Source organism: Pelophylax lessonae (assembly GCF_965119305.1).
Source record: "Pelophylax lessonae genome assembly, chromosome: 11".
NCBI classification, from domain to species: domain Eukaryota; kingdom Metazoa; phylum Chordata; class Amphibia; order Anura; family Ranidae; genus Pelophylax; species Pelophylax lessonae.
Genome location: NC_138778.1, coordinates 71,769,094 through 71,789,327, shown reverse-complemented (window position 1 = coordinate 71,789,327; position 20,234 = coordinate 71,769,094). Strand labels below are relative to the sequence as shown.

Here is a 20,234-nt window from a genome sequence, read left to right as displayed (position 1 = left end):
TACCTGTCCAGGGGTCCAGTGCCGTACTCACCCAAACAGTTTGTTAGTCTTCGGGTCCTGGCATGTTTATTGTGGGCTGTGTGCTTTGTAAATGGTCCTGCAGCGTTCTGAGGCCTGTGACATCTCCCAGAAGGTTGCTGAGGAGGAGAAATTCTGGTGGATGGCAGCAGCACACTGACAGGAAATAGAAGCAGGTACCTGTCCAAACCAGGTACCCACCCCATCCCCTTCAAAAAGTGCCAGCAGAAGTGGGGAGGAGGAGGTTATAAAGCAGAACTCCCCCTTAGGGTGAAGTTCCGCTTTAAATGTAAATGTTTTAGGAAACGTTAATTCAATGGGTTTCACTTAGTTTTACCTTCGGTCAAAGCTGCAGTTTGTTTTTATCTACAGTTGCTCCTTACCTGCACAGGCAGCTTTTTGTTAAAGGTGAACCAGCACTTTAATTGAAACATTATTTTCTGTAAACCAAACCAAGAAACCTGTCATATGCACTGATCAAGAGTGTAGACCACGCCTGCCCTCCCCCCCCCCCTCCTCCATTCAGGGTAGGAATATTTTAGCTTCCATGAATGAAAAGCGATGACTATCTTTTCATAGATTTTTACATTGTAGTTGAATGCTTTACATGTTTATCCAAGAGAGGATTTCAAAATGATATTTTGATTTATTGTACAAAATGTACGAGGACCCGTTAACATTCTTTATACTTGTACAAGCCCCCCATATTGACTTCCCTGCAACTCAATGGCATAATGTCCTAGTAGGCACAAGAGCTGTACGATAAAAAAAGAAAAAAAAAAAATCGCTATCTTAACCACTTACCCACCAGGCCTATTTCGGACACTTTTTGTTTACAAGTTAAAATCAGTATTTTTTCCTAGAAAAACTACTTAGAACCCCCAAACATTATGTATATATATATTTTTAGCAAAGACTCTGGAGAATAAAATGGTGGTCATTGCAATATTTTTTGTCACGCGGTATTTGCGCAGCGGTCTTTAAAACTGCATTTTTTTGGAAAAATTTTGAAAAATCACATTTCACTGCATTTAAAAAATACTAAACAGTGAAGTTTGCCCATTTTTTTTGTATATTGTGAAAGATGATGTCACGCCGAGTAAATAGATACCCAACATGTTAGGGTTTAAAATTGCGCCCCCCCCCCCCCCCCGTGGGATGGCGACAAACTACGGTCAATAGAGATCTCAATAGGCGACGCTTTAAATTTATTTAACAGTTACCAGTTTAGAGTTAGAGTGTAGCTTTTTTTTTTTTAATTATTGCCCACGCTCTGACGATCGCGGCGATACCTCACATGTGTGGTTTGAACATCGATTTAATTTGAGGCTCGACTTCCGTATACGATTTTTTTGTGCGCGAGCGGTGACGGGGCGGCTAAATTTTTTTTTTCCCCCATTTAATTTTATTTATTTTTTTAACTTTATTACAGTTTTAAAAAAAAAAAAAAAATCTGATCACTTTTATTGCTGTCACAAGCAATGTAAACATCCCTTGTGACACCAATATATAGTGACAGGTACACTTTATGGAGGGATCGAGGGTCTAAAAGACCCTAGACCCCTCCACTACACTTCCCTGTATGCAAAACGCCGAAAACGGCATTTTTGCATACAGCCGTTTTTCAAATTTGCCGCCTTTTTGCAGCAAACTAACCCGGAAGTGACGTTATGGACGCCGCCTCCGGGTTACGTCATCGGAGACCCGATCGAAGCTGTTTCCGGCATTGATCGGGACTACATCCAGCCGGCGGACGCGCCGGCTGGGTGCTCGGGGCTCCCGGTGGGACGGGAGCCCCGGTAAAAGCCACGGAAGGCGGCAGGAGGGGGACGTCCCCTCCCGCCCCCCGGGTAACGATCGAGCGGCTCCCGAGCCGCATCGGTCGGTACAGACGGAAAGCCAACTGTCGGCTCTAAACCACAGTACCGGGATGATGCCTCTAGCTAGAGACATCATCCCAGTATACCCCCGCAAAGTTTACGGACGTCAAATGACGTCCACCCAGGGAGAAGTGGTTAATTCAACCCCACGATTTATGCAACATTGCATTGTCTGCTCAAAGCTGTCAAAAAAAAAAAAAAAAAGCAGCTGGCAAATTTTTATCAACGTTGCTCTGAGAGATAAACATTGCATCATTCGGTTCTTTTAGATCAAAAGGGATGAACTTCTGCAAATGCGGTCAGTTTAACCACTTAAAGACTAAGTCTTTTGCTGACACTTGTTGCTTGCAAGTTAAAATTAGTATTTAATAGAAAATAAATTAGAACCTCCAAACATTATATTTATATATATATATTTATATATTATTTTTAGCATAGACCCTAGAACAGGGGTAGGGAACCTGTGGCTCTTTTGATGGCTGCATCTGGCTCGCAGACAAATAGGGTCTCCTGCTATGAGTAGATCGTTATTAGCCCAGGGTCGAGTCCATGCCTGTGCGCTGCGGCCACACTGGTTGCTAGTATGCCGCTTGGCATCTAGCAACCAGTGATGTCACGTGACAGCGGGAGAGCGAGGGCAATAGTCAAATTCTTCCTCCACTCCTAAATTAACTCCATCCACCACCGGCCACCTCTCTCTTCTCCAGGCGGCAGCGCGGGCTCAGCGTAGAGCCGAGGGAGGTCCTAAAGTGACAGGTCAGTCAGACTCGTCAGTGTAAATATTTTGCGTTCTGTGCTTCCCGTCTCAAGTAATTGCAAATACTCTTTCAGAATTGTTTCTCTACATAAAGATGGCATAGGCTATAAGAAGATTGCCAATACCCTAAAACTGAGCTACAGCATGGTGGCCAAGACCATACAGTGGTTTAACAGGACAGGTACCGCTCAGAACAGGCCTCGCCATGGTCGACCGAGAAGTTGAGTGCACGTGATCAGCGTCATATCCAGAGGTTGTCTTCGGGAAATAGACGTATGAGTGCTGCCAGCATTGATGCAGAGGTCGAAGGGGTGGAGGGTCAGCCTGTCAGTGCTCAGACCATACGCCGCACACTGCATCAAATTGGTCTGGATGGCTGACGTCCCAGAAGGAAGCCTCTTCTAAAGAAGATGCATAAGAAAGCCCACAAAGAGTTTGCTAAAGACAAGCAGACTAAGGACATAGATCACTATACCCATGTCCTGTGGTCTGATGAGACCAAGATAAACATATTTGGTTCAGCGTGTGTGGCGGCAACCAGGTGAGGAGTACATAGACAAGTGTGTCTTTCCTGCAGTCAATCATGGTGGTGGGAGTGTCATGGTCTGGGGCTGCATGAGTGCTGCCGGCACTGGGGAAATACAGTTCATTGAGGGAACCATGAATGCCAAAATGTACTGAAGTGTAGTGAAGCAGAGCATGACTCCGTTTGGAGACTGGGCTGGAGGGCAGTATTCTACCATACCCCAAACACACCTCCAAGACGACCACTGCCTTGCTAAAGAAGCTGAAGGTAAAGATGATGGACTGGCCAAGCATGTCTCCAGACCTAAACCTTATTGAGCATCTGTAGGGTATCCTCAAATGAAATGTGGAGGAGTGCAAGGTCTCTAACATCCACCAACTCATGAGGTGCCATGTTGAACTTCCAGTTGCCAGTATAAGAGTGATAACACCAAATTTAACACACCTGCTCCCCATTCATACCCGAGACCTTGTAACACTAACGAGTCACATGACATCAGGGAGGGACATGGCTAATTGGGCCCCAATTGGACATTTTCACTTAGGGGTGTACTCACTTTTGTAAGATACTGTAATACCCTTTTCTTCATTCAAATTTAACCACTTGCCGACCGCCCACAGTATATTTACTGCGGCAGTCAGCCCCGAGGCAAAGTGACGTAGTACTACGTCGCTAGCCTGTGAGCCTCTAGGGGGCGAGCGCGTGCCGCTGGAGGCTCGCTCACGCTCGTTCCCCAACATGTCCGCGCGTGTGACCGGCGGACCCGATGTCCGCCGGCCACTCGCAATCTCCCGGTGGAGAGGGAGAAAGGCAGACGGCTGATGTAAACAAAGCCGCCTGTCATTCTCCCTGATCTAACTGCAGAGAACATACGATCCTGCTATGTAGGATCGTATGTCTCTATGGTTACATCACTAGCCACACCCCTTTACATTAAGAAGCACGCCCCTAGAGACACAATTAACCCCTTCACTGCCAGTGTCATTATTACAGTAACAGTGCGTATGTATAGCACTGATTACTGTAGTAATGTCACTGGTACCCCCAAAAGTGTCAAAAATGTCAGTCAAGGGTCCGATCTGTCCGCCGCAGTCCAGCAAAAATAAAAAATCGTAGATCGCCGCCATTACTAGTTTAAAAAAACAAAACAAAAATGACAAAAATCTTTCCCTTAGTAAACGCAATAACCTTTGCGCAAACCAATCAAGGTATGCTTATTGCGATTTTTTTTTACCAAACATATGTAGCAGAAAACAAATTGGCCTAAAATGTTAAAAAATTTTGATTTTTACATTTTTTGGGGGAATTTCATATAAAAAAAAGTGAAAATTTTTTTCAAAATTTATGCTATTTTTTGTTTATAGCACAAAAAGTAAAAATCGCACAGGTGATCAAATACCACCAAAAGAAAGCCCTGTTTCTGGTAAAAAAAAAAGGACCTCAATTACGTTTAGGCACAGCGTCGCACGACCGCGCAATTGTGCATTAAATTCACGCAAGATAAGGCCTGGTCAGGAAGTGGGTAAAATCTTCCGGGGCTTAAGTGGTTAAAGAAATGCCATGAAAAATGTAATGTGTAAAGAAATAAAATCATCATTAAGTTATATTAGGGTTTTTTTTTTTTTTTTTAATATCAGCCGATACCAATTACCGATACCTGCCGCAGCTTTTATTGTTTACGCTTCAGCTGTCAGCAATGGTATAAAGCATTGAAAAGTTATTTTACAAATTAAATACATTTTTTTTTCCATTTTGCGCTTTTTTTAATGTGAAGAGTGTAAATATATGTTAGAGGTGTAAAAATAATAATGACCAAAGCAAAAAAAAAAAAGTATTAATAGTTTTTAAAATAGAAGTAAATAAAAATAGATCAGCAGGAAAATAAAAATTAAATGGGGAAGGAAAATAAGGAGTATATAGGGCTGATTAGAGTAAATTAAGGGTTAATAGGAGGAACAATTTAACCACTACAGCTCCGGGAAAGGTTCTCCCTCCGCCCCCCCCCCCTTCCTGACCAGGCCATTTTTTGCGATACTGACACTTGGGCAGTCATGCGACACTGTACCCAAATAAAAATGGATGTTCTTTTTATTCCCACAAATAAAAACTTTTTGGTGGTACTTGTTAACCTATGCGTTTTTTTTTTTTTTTACCAAAAATAAAAAAGTCCCACTAAGCATACAGTGCCTTGCAAAAGTATTCGGCCCCCTTGAACTTTGCGACCTTTTGCCACATTTCAGGCTTCAAACATAAAGAGATAAAACTGTAATTTTTTGTGAAGAATCAACAAGTGGGACACAATCATGAAGTGGAATGAAATTTATTGGATATTTCAAACTTTGTTAAATAAACTGAAAAATTGGGCGTGCAAAATTATTCAGCCCCTTTACTTTCAGTGCAGCAAACTCTCTCCAGAAGTTCAGTGAGGATCTCTGAATGATCCAATGTTGACCTAAATGACTAATGATGATAAATAGAATCCACCTGTGTGCAATCAAGTCTCCGTATAAATGCACCTGCACTGTGATAGTCTCAGAGGTCCGTTTAAAGCGCAGAGAGCATCATGAAGAACAAGGAACACACCAGGCAGGTCCGAGATACTGTTGTGGAGAAGTTTAAAGCCGGATTTGGATACAAAAAGATTTCCCAAGCTTTAAACATCCCAAGGAGCATTGTGCAAGCGATAATATTGAAATGGAAGGGGTATCAGACCACTGCAAATCTACGAAGACCTGGCCGTCCCTCTAAACTTTCAGCTCATACAAGGAGAAGACTGATCAGAGATGCAGCCAAGAGGCCCATGATCACTCTGAATAAACTGCAGAGATCTACAGCTGAGGTGGGAGACTCTGTCCATAGGACAACAATCAGTCGTATACTGCACAAATCTGGCCTTTATGGAAGAGTGGCAAGAAGAAAGACATTTCTTAAAGATATCCATAAAAAGTGTTTGAAGTTTGCCACAAGCCACCTGGGAGACACACCAAACATGTGGAAGAAGTTGCTCTGGTCAGATGAAACCAAAATCGAACTTTTTGGCAACAATGCAAAACGTTATGTTTGGCGTAAAAGCAACACAGCTCATCAACCTGAACACACCATCCCCACTGTCAAACATGGTGGTGGAATCATCATGGTTTTGGCCTGCTTTTCTTCAGCAGGGACAGGGAAGATGGTTAAAATTGATGGGAAGATGGATGGAGCCAAATACAGGACCATTCTGGAAGAAAACCTGATGGGAGTCTGCAAAAGACCTGAGACTGGGACGGAGATTTGTCTTCCAACAAGACAATGATCCAAAAACAAAGCAAAATCTACAATGGAATGGTTCACAAATAAACATATCCAGGTCAAAGTCCAGACCTGAATCCAATCGAGAATCTGTGGAAAGAACGGAAAACTGCTGTTCACAAACGCTCTCCATCCAACCTCACTGAGCTCGAGCTGTTTTGCAAGGAGGAATGGGCAAGAATTTCAGTCTCTCGATGTGCAAAACTGATAGAGACATACCCCAAATGACTTACAGCTGTATTCGCAGCAAAAGGTGGCGCTACAAAGTATTAACTTAAGGGGACTGAAAAATTTTGCACGCCCAATTTTTCAGTTTTTTTTATTTGTTAAAGTTTGAAATATCCAATAAATTTCGTTCCACTTCATGATTGTGTCCCACTTGTTGATTCTTCACAAACAATTAGTTTTATATCTTTAGGTTTGAAGCCTGAAATGTGGCAAAAGGTCGCAAAGTTCAAGGGGGCCGAATACTTTCGCAAGGCACTGTATATTGATTGGTTTGCACAAAAGTTATAGCGTCTACAACTTATGGGATAGATTTATGGACTTTTTATTTTTTTTTTTTACTAGTCATGGCAACGATCTTTAGCAGGATTGCGGCAGAAACATCTGACAGCAGAAACACAAGACCACTGTCTTTCTTATTAGCAGAATAGCGATCTTCCTTGTTTAAATAGGTAGACCACCGTTCTGCCTCTCGGAACGATTACCAGGTTTCCAGGAGACATTGGGTCTTCGAGAACCGCTGATTGGCTTCCGCTGTGTCCAGTCACAGCAGGAGCGGCACGCGTGCCCACCCAAGAACCGAAGAAAAAAAATCACGTACAAAAAAGGTGTTTTTTAACTCTAAGCACTGAGCAATGTTGTTGATTAAAATTTTCAGCTGCTTTTTTGTTTTGACAGCTGGGAGCAGGTAACTGCTCATCACGCATTACTTGAATAGCGGAAATGCTGGATTAAGATTGTATTGGGGGGGGGGGGGGGGGAGTGTGCTGAATTGAAATCACGATTTTATTTTAACGATGAATAGTGCAGCCCTAACCTACAGGTAAGTACAAGTCACCAAGCATTGTTTACTAATGCTTCACCATACCTTGTAATTTTTTATTTTATTTTTACATTAAAACGGAGGCCCTGTTCACATCTAGCATTTGTGACGTTTTGCCACTTTTTATGAGCAGCACCATTCATTTGCCTGGGTTGCTCACTGTTCCAATGCCAAAGCAACTCTTTGAAGCCCTCTGACGCGTTCTTGTAAAGCACAGTCTTAAGCTCTTTGCACATTTGGGGTGCTTTAACAACAATGGAACCCTAATGCACATTTTGCCGTGTTTGACATGCTGAACTCACACCTGAGCTACGTTTTCTTTAGTTGCACAAGAGCAGAGGGCTGTCTATTAGCCTTAACGGGCTGCCCTATGCATGCAAAAGTAGCTCAAGTATGCTTTTTCACTCTGAGCCAAGTGTGTTTTATATTACGCGTTTTGATACTGGCTGCTACCCACGTTTGGGGTTTCATTAGGAAATAACGGCAGAGCCAAGGCAGTGTGGCCAGACTTTAGGCTGGGTTCACACCACTGCGAATTGGATGCGTTCGCATGTCAGGAGATTGTGATTGGCTCACTATGGAGCCGGTTCACATATCTCCGGAGTGGCTCTGGTGTGAATTGCACAGGAGTCCTGTGTGTTCTCTGGTCCATTTCAGGTCTTAAAGCGGAGTTCCAGCCTAACCGCACACTCACCTGTCCCACGGTCCAGCGATGCGCCGTCTTCTCCCTCTCTGCGGCGCCGGCATCACTGATGTGGGCACCCGGCTGTGACAGTTTGCGGCTTCACAGCCGGGTACGCACTGAGCATGCGCGAGTTGCGCTATGCGTCGTGATTGGCCGGCAATCTTCTGGGACCTCTGACATGTCCCAGAAGATTGCAGGGAGGGAAGAGGGAGAGAGGAGAACTTCCGCTCAAGGCGCCACTGTCAAAACTAGGTACCCGCTCCCCCACCACCCAAAAAATGACATGCCAAATGTGAGGGGGTTAGGACTATTTAAAGCGGAAGTTCCACTTTTGGGTGGAACTCCGCTTTAAGTCAGACTGAAATTGGACCTGAAGCGGTGAACCGAGACGCACCAGACCCCTGCTGTGAGCCACTCCCATGCGACAGTTTGAGCCCAGCCTTAAAGTGGATGTAAACCCCATTCATTAAATTTGACCTGAGCACATATGTAGTATTTTCTTATCTCTCTCCAAAGCCCTAAGTCCCGCGTCTTTCTGCTGCTCCGTTCCTCTGTTATCAGCATAACTTCTGACAAGTTCTTCTACACAGAAGATAAAAGCAGCTGGAAATTTGTGTCGGGGTGGGTGCATAGAGATAGATCAGCAGAGAGCTGGTCTATTCACAGCACAGCATATTTCTTTCTTCCTCTACCTATGTGGGGGGTGCCTTTCCTCCAATCAGCTGTCACACACAGTGTATGCCAAGACTCCACAAGGAGTGCTGGAACAGGAAGAAAGAAATTTGACACAATTGTTCACTTTATAAACAGTGTAGAAATCTGAAGACAGCAGATATACATGTACAACGTACATAGGGGGATTGGTCTCATCCCTGGGTATCATCTGTTCCCTTCACTGCTATATGTGAGGGTTTACATCCACTTTAATAAAGATTGCCTTCTGATGATCACACAGTATAATGACAGCCCTCACCTGCCCAGCTCCAGCTCCCTGTCCCTGGACATGTCAGTCAGGCTTCCCCCTGATCCTCCCAGCTCTCCGGCTCCTCTCCTGTCTGCAGCTCCTCCAGCCCCGGCGCAGCTCTTAGTGCGGAAGATCCTGGAGAGACGAATCCTGAACGATCCTTTCCTCCCCGTCCCTTTCCTGGCGGAGGCCCCGGCCTGTCCGCTCTCCCCGTCCTCTTCTTCCTCCAGCCTCCTGGCCTCAGGTGCCTCCAGCACCAGCAGAGCATCGCTGGTCTCCTCACACGGACACCCGGCTCCCCGCAGCCCCAGCGCTCCCAGCTGCAGCTCCAAGCCTTCCTCTCCGGGGTGCGCAGCTTTCCGGTGACGGCACAGTTCAGCCGGCTGAGGAGCCCCGTCTGCAGGCACGGCTTTCTCCCCGGCCCCCGGTTCTATTGAAGCCTCCTCCTCCTCCCCTCGGAGTGTATTCCGGAACACCATGAGCCTGGGTCGGGCGGCCTCTTCACCTGTTTCCGCTCCGCAGCCCAGCAACCGGCTTAGCACCCGGTAGGACGCGGCCTCCTCTTCTGCCGCTGCCCCTCGCATATCCCCGGTAGTCTCACAGGCCTCGGCCCCAGCCTCGGCCTCTCCCAACTTCGCTCACCGAGCTCCAGCGGCTCCCTCATCGAAGCCCGCCCCTGTTTCCGATACTAAGCAGCCTCACTTCCGGCTAGGAGACTGACAGCTCTGGGACCCAATTCCGCGCAGTAGACGTACGCCCCGCCCTCCAGTAGGTCACATGTTCCCGGAAGATAAAGCTACTGGATAAGTGTCCAGCCTAAGACTGCAGCCATATTATTGGAGGTTATCAAGGTTTACTTTTATCCTGCGTAGGGTAACTGAACAGTACAGGTCTGCTGGGTGCATATGTCAAAACACAGCTTAAAGCGGTAGTATACTTAAAAAAAACCCCTGCAAGACAAAGGCATAATGAGCTAGTATGCATCGCATACTAGCTCATTATGAAATACTCACCTTAGAACGAAGCCCCAACACGGACCCCCGGACACCACAGTGGGAGCTGACATGATCCCTCTGCGTCTCATCCGGGTTCGGCGGCTCCGGCGCTGTGAACGGCCGGAGCCGCAATGACGTCACTCCTGCGCATGCGCGCGGGAGTCATTTTCCGGCAATTCCCGGCAAGGAACTATGAAGGTCCCTCCGGACCTTCAGAGTGCATGCGCCGCTCGCGTCAGCGGCTGCATGCACTGTAAATATCTCCTAAACCGTGCAGGTTTAGGAGATATTAATTGTACCTACAGGTAAGCCTTATTATAGGCTTACCTGTAGTTAAAAGTCACAAAAAGCGGTACACTACCGCTTTAAATGCTTCAGCTTCGGAAGGGTTTACCTCCTTAAAACGGAGTTCCGCCCCCCCCCCCCCCTTAAAAAAATTAAAAGTCAACAGTCAACCCGAAGCCTATTAACGTATCGGCTCTCGAATGCCGCCCCCATCCAGTGTAAGGGAACCCGGCAGTGAAGCTTTCGGCTTCACTGCTGGTTCCCTACTGCGAATGCGCAAAGCGTGCTACACTTTGTAGTTGGCCGAACTTCCGAGGGACAGCGCTGCGGCGCTGTCTTCCAGGAAGTGGGGGAAGGGTACCTGTCGAAAAGCAGATTAGCACAGTTCCATTTTTAAGTGGAACTCTGCTTTAAATTGGTTGTAAACCCACACATAGAATTTTTGCCTATAGGTAAGTCTTTAACCAATTCTGGACCGGAAGATTTTCCCCCTTAATGACCAGGCCATATTTTGCGATTCGGCACTGCGTTGCTTTAACGGACAATTGCGTGGTCGTGCAACGCTGTACCCAAATAAAATTGATGTCCTTTTTTTCCCCACAAATAGAGCTTTCTTTTGGTGGTATTTGATCACCTGTGTGATTTTTATTTTTTGCGCTATAAACAGAAAAAGAGCAACAATTCTGAAAAAAAAAACAATATTTTTCACATTCTGCTATACAACATTCCCAAAAAAAGTTTAAAGATCAAAATTTTTTAACATTTTAGGCCAATTTGTTTTCTGCCACAAATTTTTGGTAAAAAAAAAAAAAAATCACAATAAGCGTATTTTGATTGATTTGCGCAAGTTATCGCGTCTACTAACTACGGGGAAGATTTATGTAATTTTTTATTGTTTTTTTTTTTTTTACTGGTAATGGCAGCGATCTGTGATCTTTAGCGGGACTGCGACATTGCGGCCGACAGATCGGACCCCTTACTGACATTTTTGACACTTTTGGGGGGACCAGTGACATTACTACAGTAATCAGTGCTAAAAATATGCACTGTTACTGTAATAATGACACTGACAGGGAAGGGGTTAACACTGTGGGTGATCAAAGGGTTAAATGTGTACCTAGGGGCGTGTTCTAACTGTGGGGGGGGCATGGCTTGTGAAACGATCACAGAGACCTGTGATCCTATATAGAAGGATTACAGGAGCTCTGTGATCATTACAGGGAGAAGAACGGTCAGCTGTGTTTACAACAGCTGACCGTTCTTCTCTCTCAGCTGGGAATTATCGCGGGTGTCAGGCGGCAATCAAAGCCGCCTGCCCAGTGCATCAGAGTCCCCGCTGCCGAGTGGGGGTGGGAGCGCGCCAGCGGCGGCGCGCGCTTGCCCCCTAGCTGCCCAGCGCACGACCGACATAGCCTAGTATATATGCGGTGGGTGGTCCGGAACCGGTTAATAAGGCTTACCTACAGGTACTGTAAATGTCTCTTAAACTTGCAACGTTTAGGAGATATTTACATTTCATGCAGCCGATGACGTATGCGATGCATACTAGCACATTATGCATTTACTTGGCAGGGAAGAAAAAAACTACAGAAAAAAGGAAGAGTTTACTTCCTCTTTCATGACCAGGCAATGTTTTGCAATACGGCACTGCTTTACTTTAACTGACAATAGTGTGTTTGTGGGATGCTGTACACAAATAAAAAAATTCCTTTTTTTTCCCACAAATAGAGCTTTCTTTTGGTGGTATTTGATCACCTCTGGGGTTTTTATTTTTTGCGTTATAAACAAAACAAGACCGACAATGTTGAAAAAAAAATATATTTTTTACTTTCTGCTATAAAACATATCCAATAAGAAATGTAAAAAATCAAATGTTTTCATCAATTTAGGCCAATATGTATGCTGCTACATATTTTTGGTAAAAAAAAAAATCCCAATAAGCGTATAATATGGTTGGCGCAAAAGTTATTGCATCTATAAACTATGGGATAGTTTTATGGCATTTTACTTTTTTTTTTTTTGTTACTAGTTACGATTAGCAATTTTTAGCGGGACTGCGACATTGCGCTGGTCAAATCAAACACCTGACACTTTTTTGGGAACCAGTGACATTATTACAGCTAAAAATATGCACTGTGGGGCAATCAAAGAGTTAACTAGCTGGTGCTAGCTATTGGTGTGGGGGTTGCTCTGACTGGATGAAGCGAGAGGTCGGTGTTCTTGCTTAGCAGGAACACAAGATCTCTATCTTCTCCCCTGTCAGAGTGGCGATCTGCCTATGTAAACAAGTAATGTGCCTATGTTCTGTCTCTCAGAGGAATAATCGCGGATGGCTGGCGGACATCGAGTCCCCCGGACCCACTGAGTGGCATCCCCTGTGTCCAATCTGAGTGCGATCGCGCCTTCGGTGGTTCGCACGTGCCCCTTAGTGTCTATTGCACAAAATCAGGTACAGGTATGTCGCTTCACGCAATAGAGCTGACCTGCTATAGTGAAAGTGCAGTAGGCGGTCAGCAAGAGGTTAAAGTGTTATTAAGGTGGAGCTCCACCCAAAAGGGTCCTCTTGAACAATTGGTAATTATGAGGGGGGGGGGGGAGCAAGTACACGATTTTGGCAGGTACCCACTTCCCGGCGCTCGAAAACGGAAGTTCCCCTTCCTCCCTCCCTCCCTCCCCCTTGCAGTTTACTGAGACACTGACAGGTCCCAGAAGACTGCATCCACCATTTACAATGGGCAGTGTAATTTGCGCATGCGCAGTGGGCATTTGGTTGGGAAGTTGCAAGCTGTCACAGCCGGGTGCCCATAGTAAGAATGCTGGCACCAGGGACCAAAGACAGCAGATGAGACTGACTGGGGTGAGCTCACCGCTGGATCATGGGACAGGCGAGTGGCTGTTTTTTAAAAGTCAGCAGCTACAGTTTTTGTAGCTGCTGACTTTCATTTTTTTCCATAGGTGACTGCAAACTCCGCTTTAAAGAGGAAGTAAACCCTCCTCTGACACTTTTACCTATAGGTAAGCCTATATTAAGGCTTACCTATAGGTACTGTAAATATCTCTTAAACATGCACCGTTTAGGAGATATTTACCTTACATGCAGCCAGTGACGTCACTGGCGCATGCGCTCTGAAGGACGGCTGCTGGTGCCGTTCCTTCAGAGTACCGTGTCGTGACTGTCGGCTCCGGCGCACGTGCGCGGGAGTGACGTCACCGCGGCTCCCTCCAATCAGATGGCCGGATGCCGCGATCCCGGAAGACGGGCGACTGGACATGTCGCCCGTCATACAGGTAAGCGGGCGGCACGGCGGGGGCTCGTTCTAAGGTAAGTATTTCATAATGAGCTAGTGTGCGATGCATACTAGCTCATTATGTGTTTCTCTTTCAGGTTGCGAAAAAAAAAAAAAAAATCTATGGGTTTACAACCTCTTTAAGTCCTGCTTCACACTGCATATGAACACCCATGCAATACGATTTCAGTGTGGACCAAAAAAAAGGGTCCTGTACCATTTTGGTGCGCATTCAATGCGATTTCAGCCATACAATTTGTATGGCTAAATTTGCTACGCACAGTCATTGCATGTGATCTGCAGAGCAATGCAGTGCAAATCACATGCGATGTCTGTGTTCGCACAATTGTGAACCCAGCCTAAAGTGTTTTTTTTTTTTTTTTTTTGGTTTAAAAATAACAAACAAGTCATACTTACCTGCTCTGTGCAGTGGTTTTGGACAGACCAGATCCGATCCTTTTCTTCTTGGGTCCCTCTCCGACTCTCCTGGCCCCTCCCTCCTGCTGTCATGCCAAGCTGCTGCTCTGTGTGTCCATTCAGACATGGAGCCATGGCTCGGCACTGCCCCCTCTCTCTCCTCATTGGCTCACTGACTTTGATTGACCGCTGCTGTGTCTCATTCAGGACGAAGGGTCCCATACAGCCTTTGGAACTACTTTAAACACAAAAAACTATCCTTCAGGCCTATAATGTTTATTTTAACATGCGTACAAAAACAGAAACAATAGCCATTGTAGACAGGTGGTTAAAGTGGTTTAAACCCAAAAACACAAATGCAATATATTGTAGCTTACCAATCCTTAGATGCAATGTCTACATTAGTTTTCTTTTTCAGGTTATTTTTCCCTCTGATTTCACTTGGATATCCAGGCAGTAACACGCTGCCTGTGTTAGGGTGTTTCCACTCTGGATGGCAGAGCAATGGAGACACCTTTGGACAGCAGCATTGTCAGTATGGGGAGAGGATAGTGTTAGAATAGCAAATTTAGATGGACTTGACAAACAAATTAAAGCTGAACTCCAGCTAACACTTTATAAGCAGTTACAGAAAACATTTTTTTCCTTTTGGGATAAAGGTTTTACATAAATAAACGCTGAGTTTTGTAAGCACCCCTGTCAGTGGTAAATTGTATATCTTAATCCTCAATTGCCACATTTGTTGGACAGCTTGGTCTGTTGAAGGAAGTTGAAACATAGCAGACTTACTGGCAGGATCACTAGCTAAATAAATAAAGAAAAAAATGAAAAATTAAAAAACGCAACTGCCACATCTAAGACTTTGTAGGATAGAACATATTACATTTGTGTTTTTGGGTTTGGAGCAGTATTACCGAAAGCAAGCATTTACTATAGCGCAGCTTACCAATTTTTAGATGTGATTGCTGCATGCGTTTTCTTGTTGTATATAAAATGCACTATTTATCTATCAAAAAGCATTTACAGTACTAAACATTTTTTCCAATTTCTAAATTGCTGCATTTGTAAATGTCAAAAGCCAATATAAAGGAATATTAGTGGGGGAAAAAAAAGCACTTATTGGTTTAACTTTATTTTTTTTTGTAGAATTCTCCTTTAAGGAGGTGTGGCAGTGGGGTGTGTCCTATACCTACATAATTTTGCTAATAAGTGTTTCTCGTTCCTATCTCAAAAAGTTGGGCGGTATGGGTTAACTGTCTCCACTTTACTGGGATCAAGAATTTTAAGAAGGTTGCATAGCTTCTTCTTGAAAACTCAGGTCTTGCTTATCCCAACTTAGTAATGCAATGTCTTTTTACTTACATTTACTTTGTTTGCTGGAACTGGAATATATTTATTTTAAACTGATAACTCAGTTGGCTTCAAATCTGTCTAATCTTCTCTAAGTGTTAATATGTAGTTAAAGTCCATCGATTTAACGGTTTCCCAAAAGAGTTACTTTGAAGGCATGCCTTGAATGATAACTGTCACAACTGCTTCTGTTCTCAACCGAACTGTCAAGCCTTTAGATGGCTGTTATAACTGATTATTTCTGCAGCACCATGGTAACTGCAGATCAAACAGAGGCTATCACGGCAGCTTCTCTGGCTGTAAAGGATAGGAGGGTTTAGTTCCTCTTTAAAGCGGAGTTCCACCCAAAAGTGGAACTTCCGCTTTAGGCAGTTCTAACCCCCTGACATGCCACATTTGGCATGTCATTTTTTTTTTGGGGGGGGGGGGGGAGCTGGTACCTAGTTTTGACAGGTACCCGCTCCCACTTCCGCTCGTAGCGCCGCGGCGCCCTGAGCGGAAGTTCTCCTCTCCCCCTCCCTCCCTGCAATCTTCTGGGACATGTCAGAGGTCCCAGAAGATTGCCGGCCAATCACGACGCGTAACGCAACTCGCGCATGCGCAGTGCGTACCCGGCTGTAAAGCTGAAAACTGTCACAGCCGGATGCCCATACCAGTGATGCCGGCGCCGCAGACAGAGAGGGAGAAGAGCGAGGCTTCGGGCAGGCGCATCGCTGGACCGTTGGACAGGTGAGTGTGTGTTTAGGCTGGTACTCCGCTTTAAAGTGATTGTAAAGATTGTAAAAACAAACATGTTATACTTACCTCCTCTGTGCAGTGAATTTAAACAGAGCAGTCCAGATCCTCCTCTTCTCGGGTCCCTCTTCTGCTCTCCTGGCCCCTTGCTCCCGTTGAGTGGCCCCACAGCAAGCAGCTTACTATGGGGTCACCCGAGCCGAGTCACAGCTCCCTGTGTCCATTCAGACAGGGAGCCCCGCCCCGGCCCCTTTCTTCCCTGATTGGCTGGCTGACTTTGATTGACAGCAGCAGGACCTCAGGTAAGGGGGGATTAGGGGGGCTGAGGGGGGCTGCTGCACATAGAAGGCTTTTTATCTTAATGCATAGAATGCATTAAGGTAAAAAACCTTCTGACTTCACATTTCCTTTAATGAGGAAAAAAACTCTGCCCATAAAAAGCTTTTTCTTAATAAAGGCAGTACAGTGTAGCACCCTCCTAGGTACATGCTAGAGAGTGAGTATAGTTTTGGCTCTGTCTGCCTGTCAGAGGAGCAGCAGGTAAATTCTATATTACTCTCTGCTTAACAGAGAGCAGGATCTGTGAGTTAGGTCTGCTCAAAGTGCTTGGCGTGTGATTCATGTGGTCTAGGGGAGTGTCCCCACTGGTCCAATGGGGAGGCACATTGGACAGAGGAGTAAGCCTGACCAATGAGTTCACAGGCCTTGATACAGCCCCATTGATTGGCACAGACTGGTTGTCTTAATGCATTGTGGGGTGCAGTATAAAAGCCAGGAGCACATGTGCTCGGGGTCTTTGGCTGGTGAGCAGAGTCCTGGATAGAGGGTGGCGGCTGCCTCCTCTTCTGCAGCGGTTGGTGTATGGTCACAGGCAGTTGGCCTGGTGAGCCAGAAGTGAGGAGCTGAGCCCAGAGGTCCAGAAGAGCTGACTAGGTGGAGTCAGCGCTGTATCTAGGCCTAGGCCGACAAGGCCCAGGCCTAGGGCGGCACTTTGCGGGGGGGCGGCAAAAAAGCCGCCCCCCCCTGCACGAACTCCCCCCCAACCCGTCCTCCCGGGACCCACCGCGTACCGGCAATGTTCTGCATCCTTCCCGCGGCCGCCCTCCGCCGCACACAAGCAGTGACAGACAGTCCCAGGCGGCCGGCGGCTTGAATAAGTAAACACACTTGCGGCTTGTTTCACTGCAGTCTGAAGCTGCTGAAGGGGCGGCGTCGCGGCGACGTACTTTGCCAGAGGGGAGGGACAGTGTCACGGTCCCCATAGATGCTTCTCCTAATTTAGGTGGTGGGGCGGAGCCTAATTCTCCGCCCACCCTCCTCCGCGTGGCCGCCATCCCTGCACATCCATTCCCGAGAGGACGAGGAGAGACCGAGAGAGACAGCACTACTTTGCAGGGGATAGAGTCTGAGACTGAGTGAGAGCAGTCTCAGAGCACGGAGCAGAGGAGAACCCGGGAACCCCCAGGCCAGGACAGCAGGAGCAGCGAGCAGGTACTGTGCTGCAGCCTGCAGCTGTTCACTGACTGTAGTACATTTTAATAGAATGTAAACTGTTTAATGATGTTGCATTGTGATTTCATCAAGTGTTTCATGCATGCTGAAATCAATGAAAAATCATTAAACAGTTTACATTCTGTTAAGGTTCATGTACTGTTAAGTACATTCTGTTAAGGTTCCCCTGGCTGTCGCGGCACTGAAGGTGGTGGCATGCATGGGTGGTCCTATAATTCACACCATTGATCCTGCATGATTGCACTTTGGACTCCTCATGAATGCACCTTGAAATGCTCTATGCACTTTATTAATGGACTCTTATGGATGTGATTTTATTTATTTATCTCATATTTATGCATCTTATCAGATCCAGTTATTTTGAGTAATCACATTGTATTGGCACTTGACAGTGTGTTATAGTGGGACGTCATCACGGTCACCATCCCTGCGCTACTGAAATTCCAGTTAAAGAGCCAGTTCTTTTTTGGTAAATTTTATTTTACATGCTGTGAAATTATTAGGCCCCTTTCACACTATCCATCCGTCGGACAGATTCCGTTTTTCTCAGCGGGGGATCGAGCCGCTGATCCCCTGCTGAGCAGCAGGAGGACAGCTGTGTCTCTGCGCTGTGTGCGGAGACACAGCTGTCAGTTCCCCATGCATCTCTATGGGGAAAATCAGATGGAAACGGACCGTCTGTCCGTTCTCATCCGATCCGATCCGCTGGATGGATGGAAAATAGGGTACAAATACAAAACAATAAAATATACAAGTAGGCACTTGGTACCCACTTTTAATGTACAGAGAGGAAGAGGTTGGGCCTAAACAGGAATGGGCGTGGTTTGCAGATGACAGGGCGGGTCTTAAATAGGAAGGGGTGTGGCCTTGACAGGAAGGGGTGGATCATATTTAAATTAGGGGGTGCACGAGATTAGTCAGGCCTAGGGCAGCACAAAACCTAAATACACCACTGGGTGGAGTTGAGACACTGAAGAACCTGGAAAGCACAGGGGTTGTACAGGAGTACAGGGGGTCATGTCTAAGGGCCTTACCAGGAAGGGGGCCACTCCAGAGTAGAGTAGTCAGAGGATGGGTGTCAGCTGGTGGAGTGAAAGGGGGTGCTAGGCGAGTGGATAAATAAATCCGCGCTAAGGATATCAAGGGATTGTAACAATATATGCACAAATAAGCTGCAGCCTCCCTTAAACTATAGCCAAAGGCTATAAAGAGATAAATAAAATGGAAGGTGATGGCGCTGCTTATTTAATAAAGTGCAAATAAATATAAGATGCTAAAGTATAAATATGATTGAGGAATAAGTTAATAGATAAAAGTTGCGGAGGTGAAAAACCAAGTAAAAAGATCAACCGCCCTCTGGTGGTTGTTTCTCTCATATACCTTTGGAATATTTTTATATATTTATTTTTAGATTAATTTATATCCCTTATAACACTATACGTTTGATCTTTTTACTTGGTTTTTCACCTCCGCAACTTTTATCTATTAACTTATTCCTCAATCATATTTATACTTTAGCATCTTATATTTATTTGCACTTTATTAAATAAGGTGCTAGGCGAGTACCCTGAAGATAAGTACTAAGCAAGTGTCTATTCAGGAACTTTACCTCAGATTCATCTAGTAGCAAGGTGAAACTGAGGCCTTGCCGCATCCCCAGATAGAAATCCTCAGTATTGTGAATAGTTTAAGTTCTGGAGTATCCCACTCATCAATTCTCCCATCCCCATATAAATTAAAAACAACAACCCCTAGACTGTTTGCTGACTAAGCTTGAAAGTTAATGTTAAGATTCTGCATGCAGTTGCTACTGGTAACCCAGAGGGACCTGGAAAGGTGAGAAATCCAGCAGCCCTCAAGGGGGCAGTGCTACATTTGGGGGCGTCATCCGGGATTTGCCCAGGGGTTAACGCAACGGTTGCTAATGGCAACGGCCAAGAAATCTTGCAAAATAAAGTCATGCTTTCTCCAGAAATGTGCTGGAGTGTCAGCGAAGAGAGTGATGTCTGCTCTACAGGGATTAGGGAGAGTGGGATGAAGAATCAAGTTCACAGTGATGGTTGCCAACGGCAACGGATGGACTTTTGTCAAAGAAGTAATCTGTTCTATCAAGAAATGTGCAGGAGAGTTTGAGGAGAACAGATGCATCGTACTGTATGTAGCACTACTCCCGTGGGAGCTGCTGGTTACGGGTTCCCCTGGGTTACCTATAGCAACAATTTGACGATTTAGCATATTCTAAGTGCTTGGCTCAGTCAGAAAACAGTCCAGGGGTTTTGGTTTTTGTTGTTTTATTTGAGACCTGAAAAGTGATGAGTGGGATACTCCAACTAAACAAACTATGCACAACTACTGGGACTTCTTATTATAGATAGATACGACAAGTTGCTGCTTCACCATGCCACTAAAGTGAAGTAGAATTAAGAGAACTGCACAGTACTGTGAATCACTCTTCAGTGTCCTACTTGGCACCCCCTTTTGCCC

At 45.5% G+C, this 20,234-nt stretch overlaps 1 protein-coding gene across 1 annotated transcript in view; it reads right to left on the bottom strand.

Annotated features, from left to right (window-relative positions):
* SOCS7 (suppressor of cytokine signaling 7) overlaps window positions 1-9,859 on the bottom strand; it is a 99,480-nt gene extending 89,621 nt beyond the window's left edge. The window contains exon 1 of the mRNA XM_082272330.1: window positions 9,179-9,859. Within this exon, the coding sequence (XP_082128456.1) occupies window positions 9,179-9,753 (575 nt within the window). The 5' untranslated portion in view covers window positions 9,754-9,859. The remainder of the gene's footprint in view (window positions 1-9,178) is intronic.
* Window positions 9,860-20,234: the final 10,375 nt, after the last annotated feature.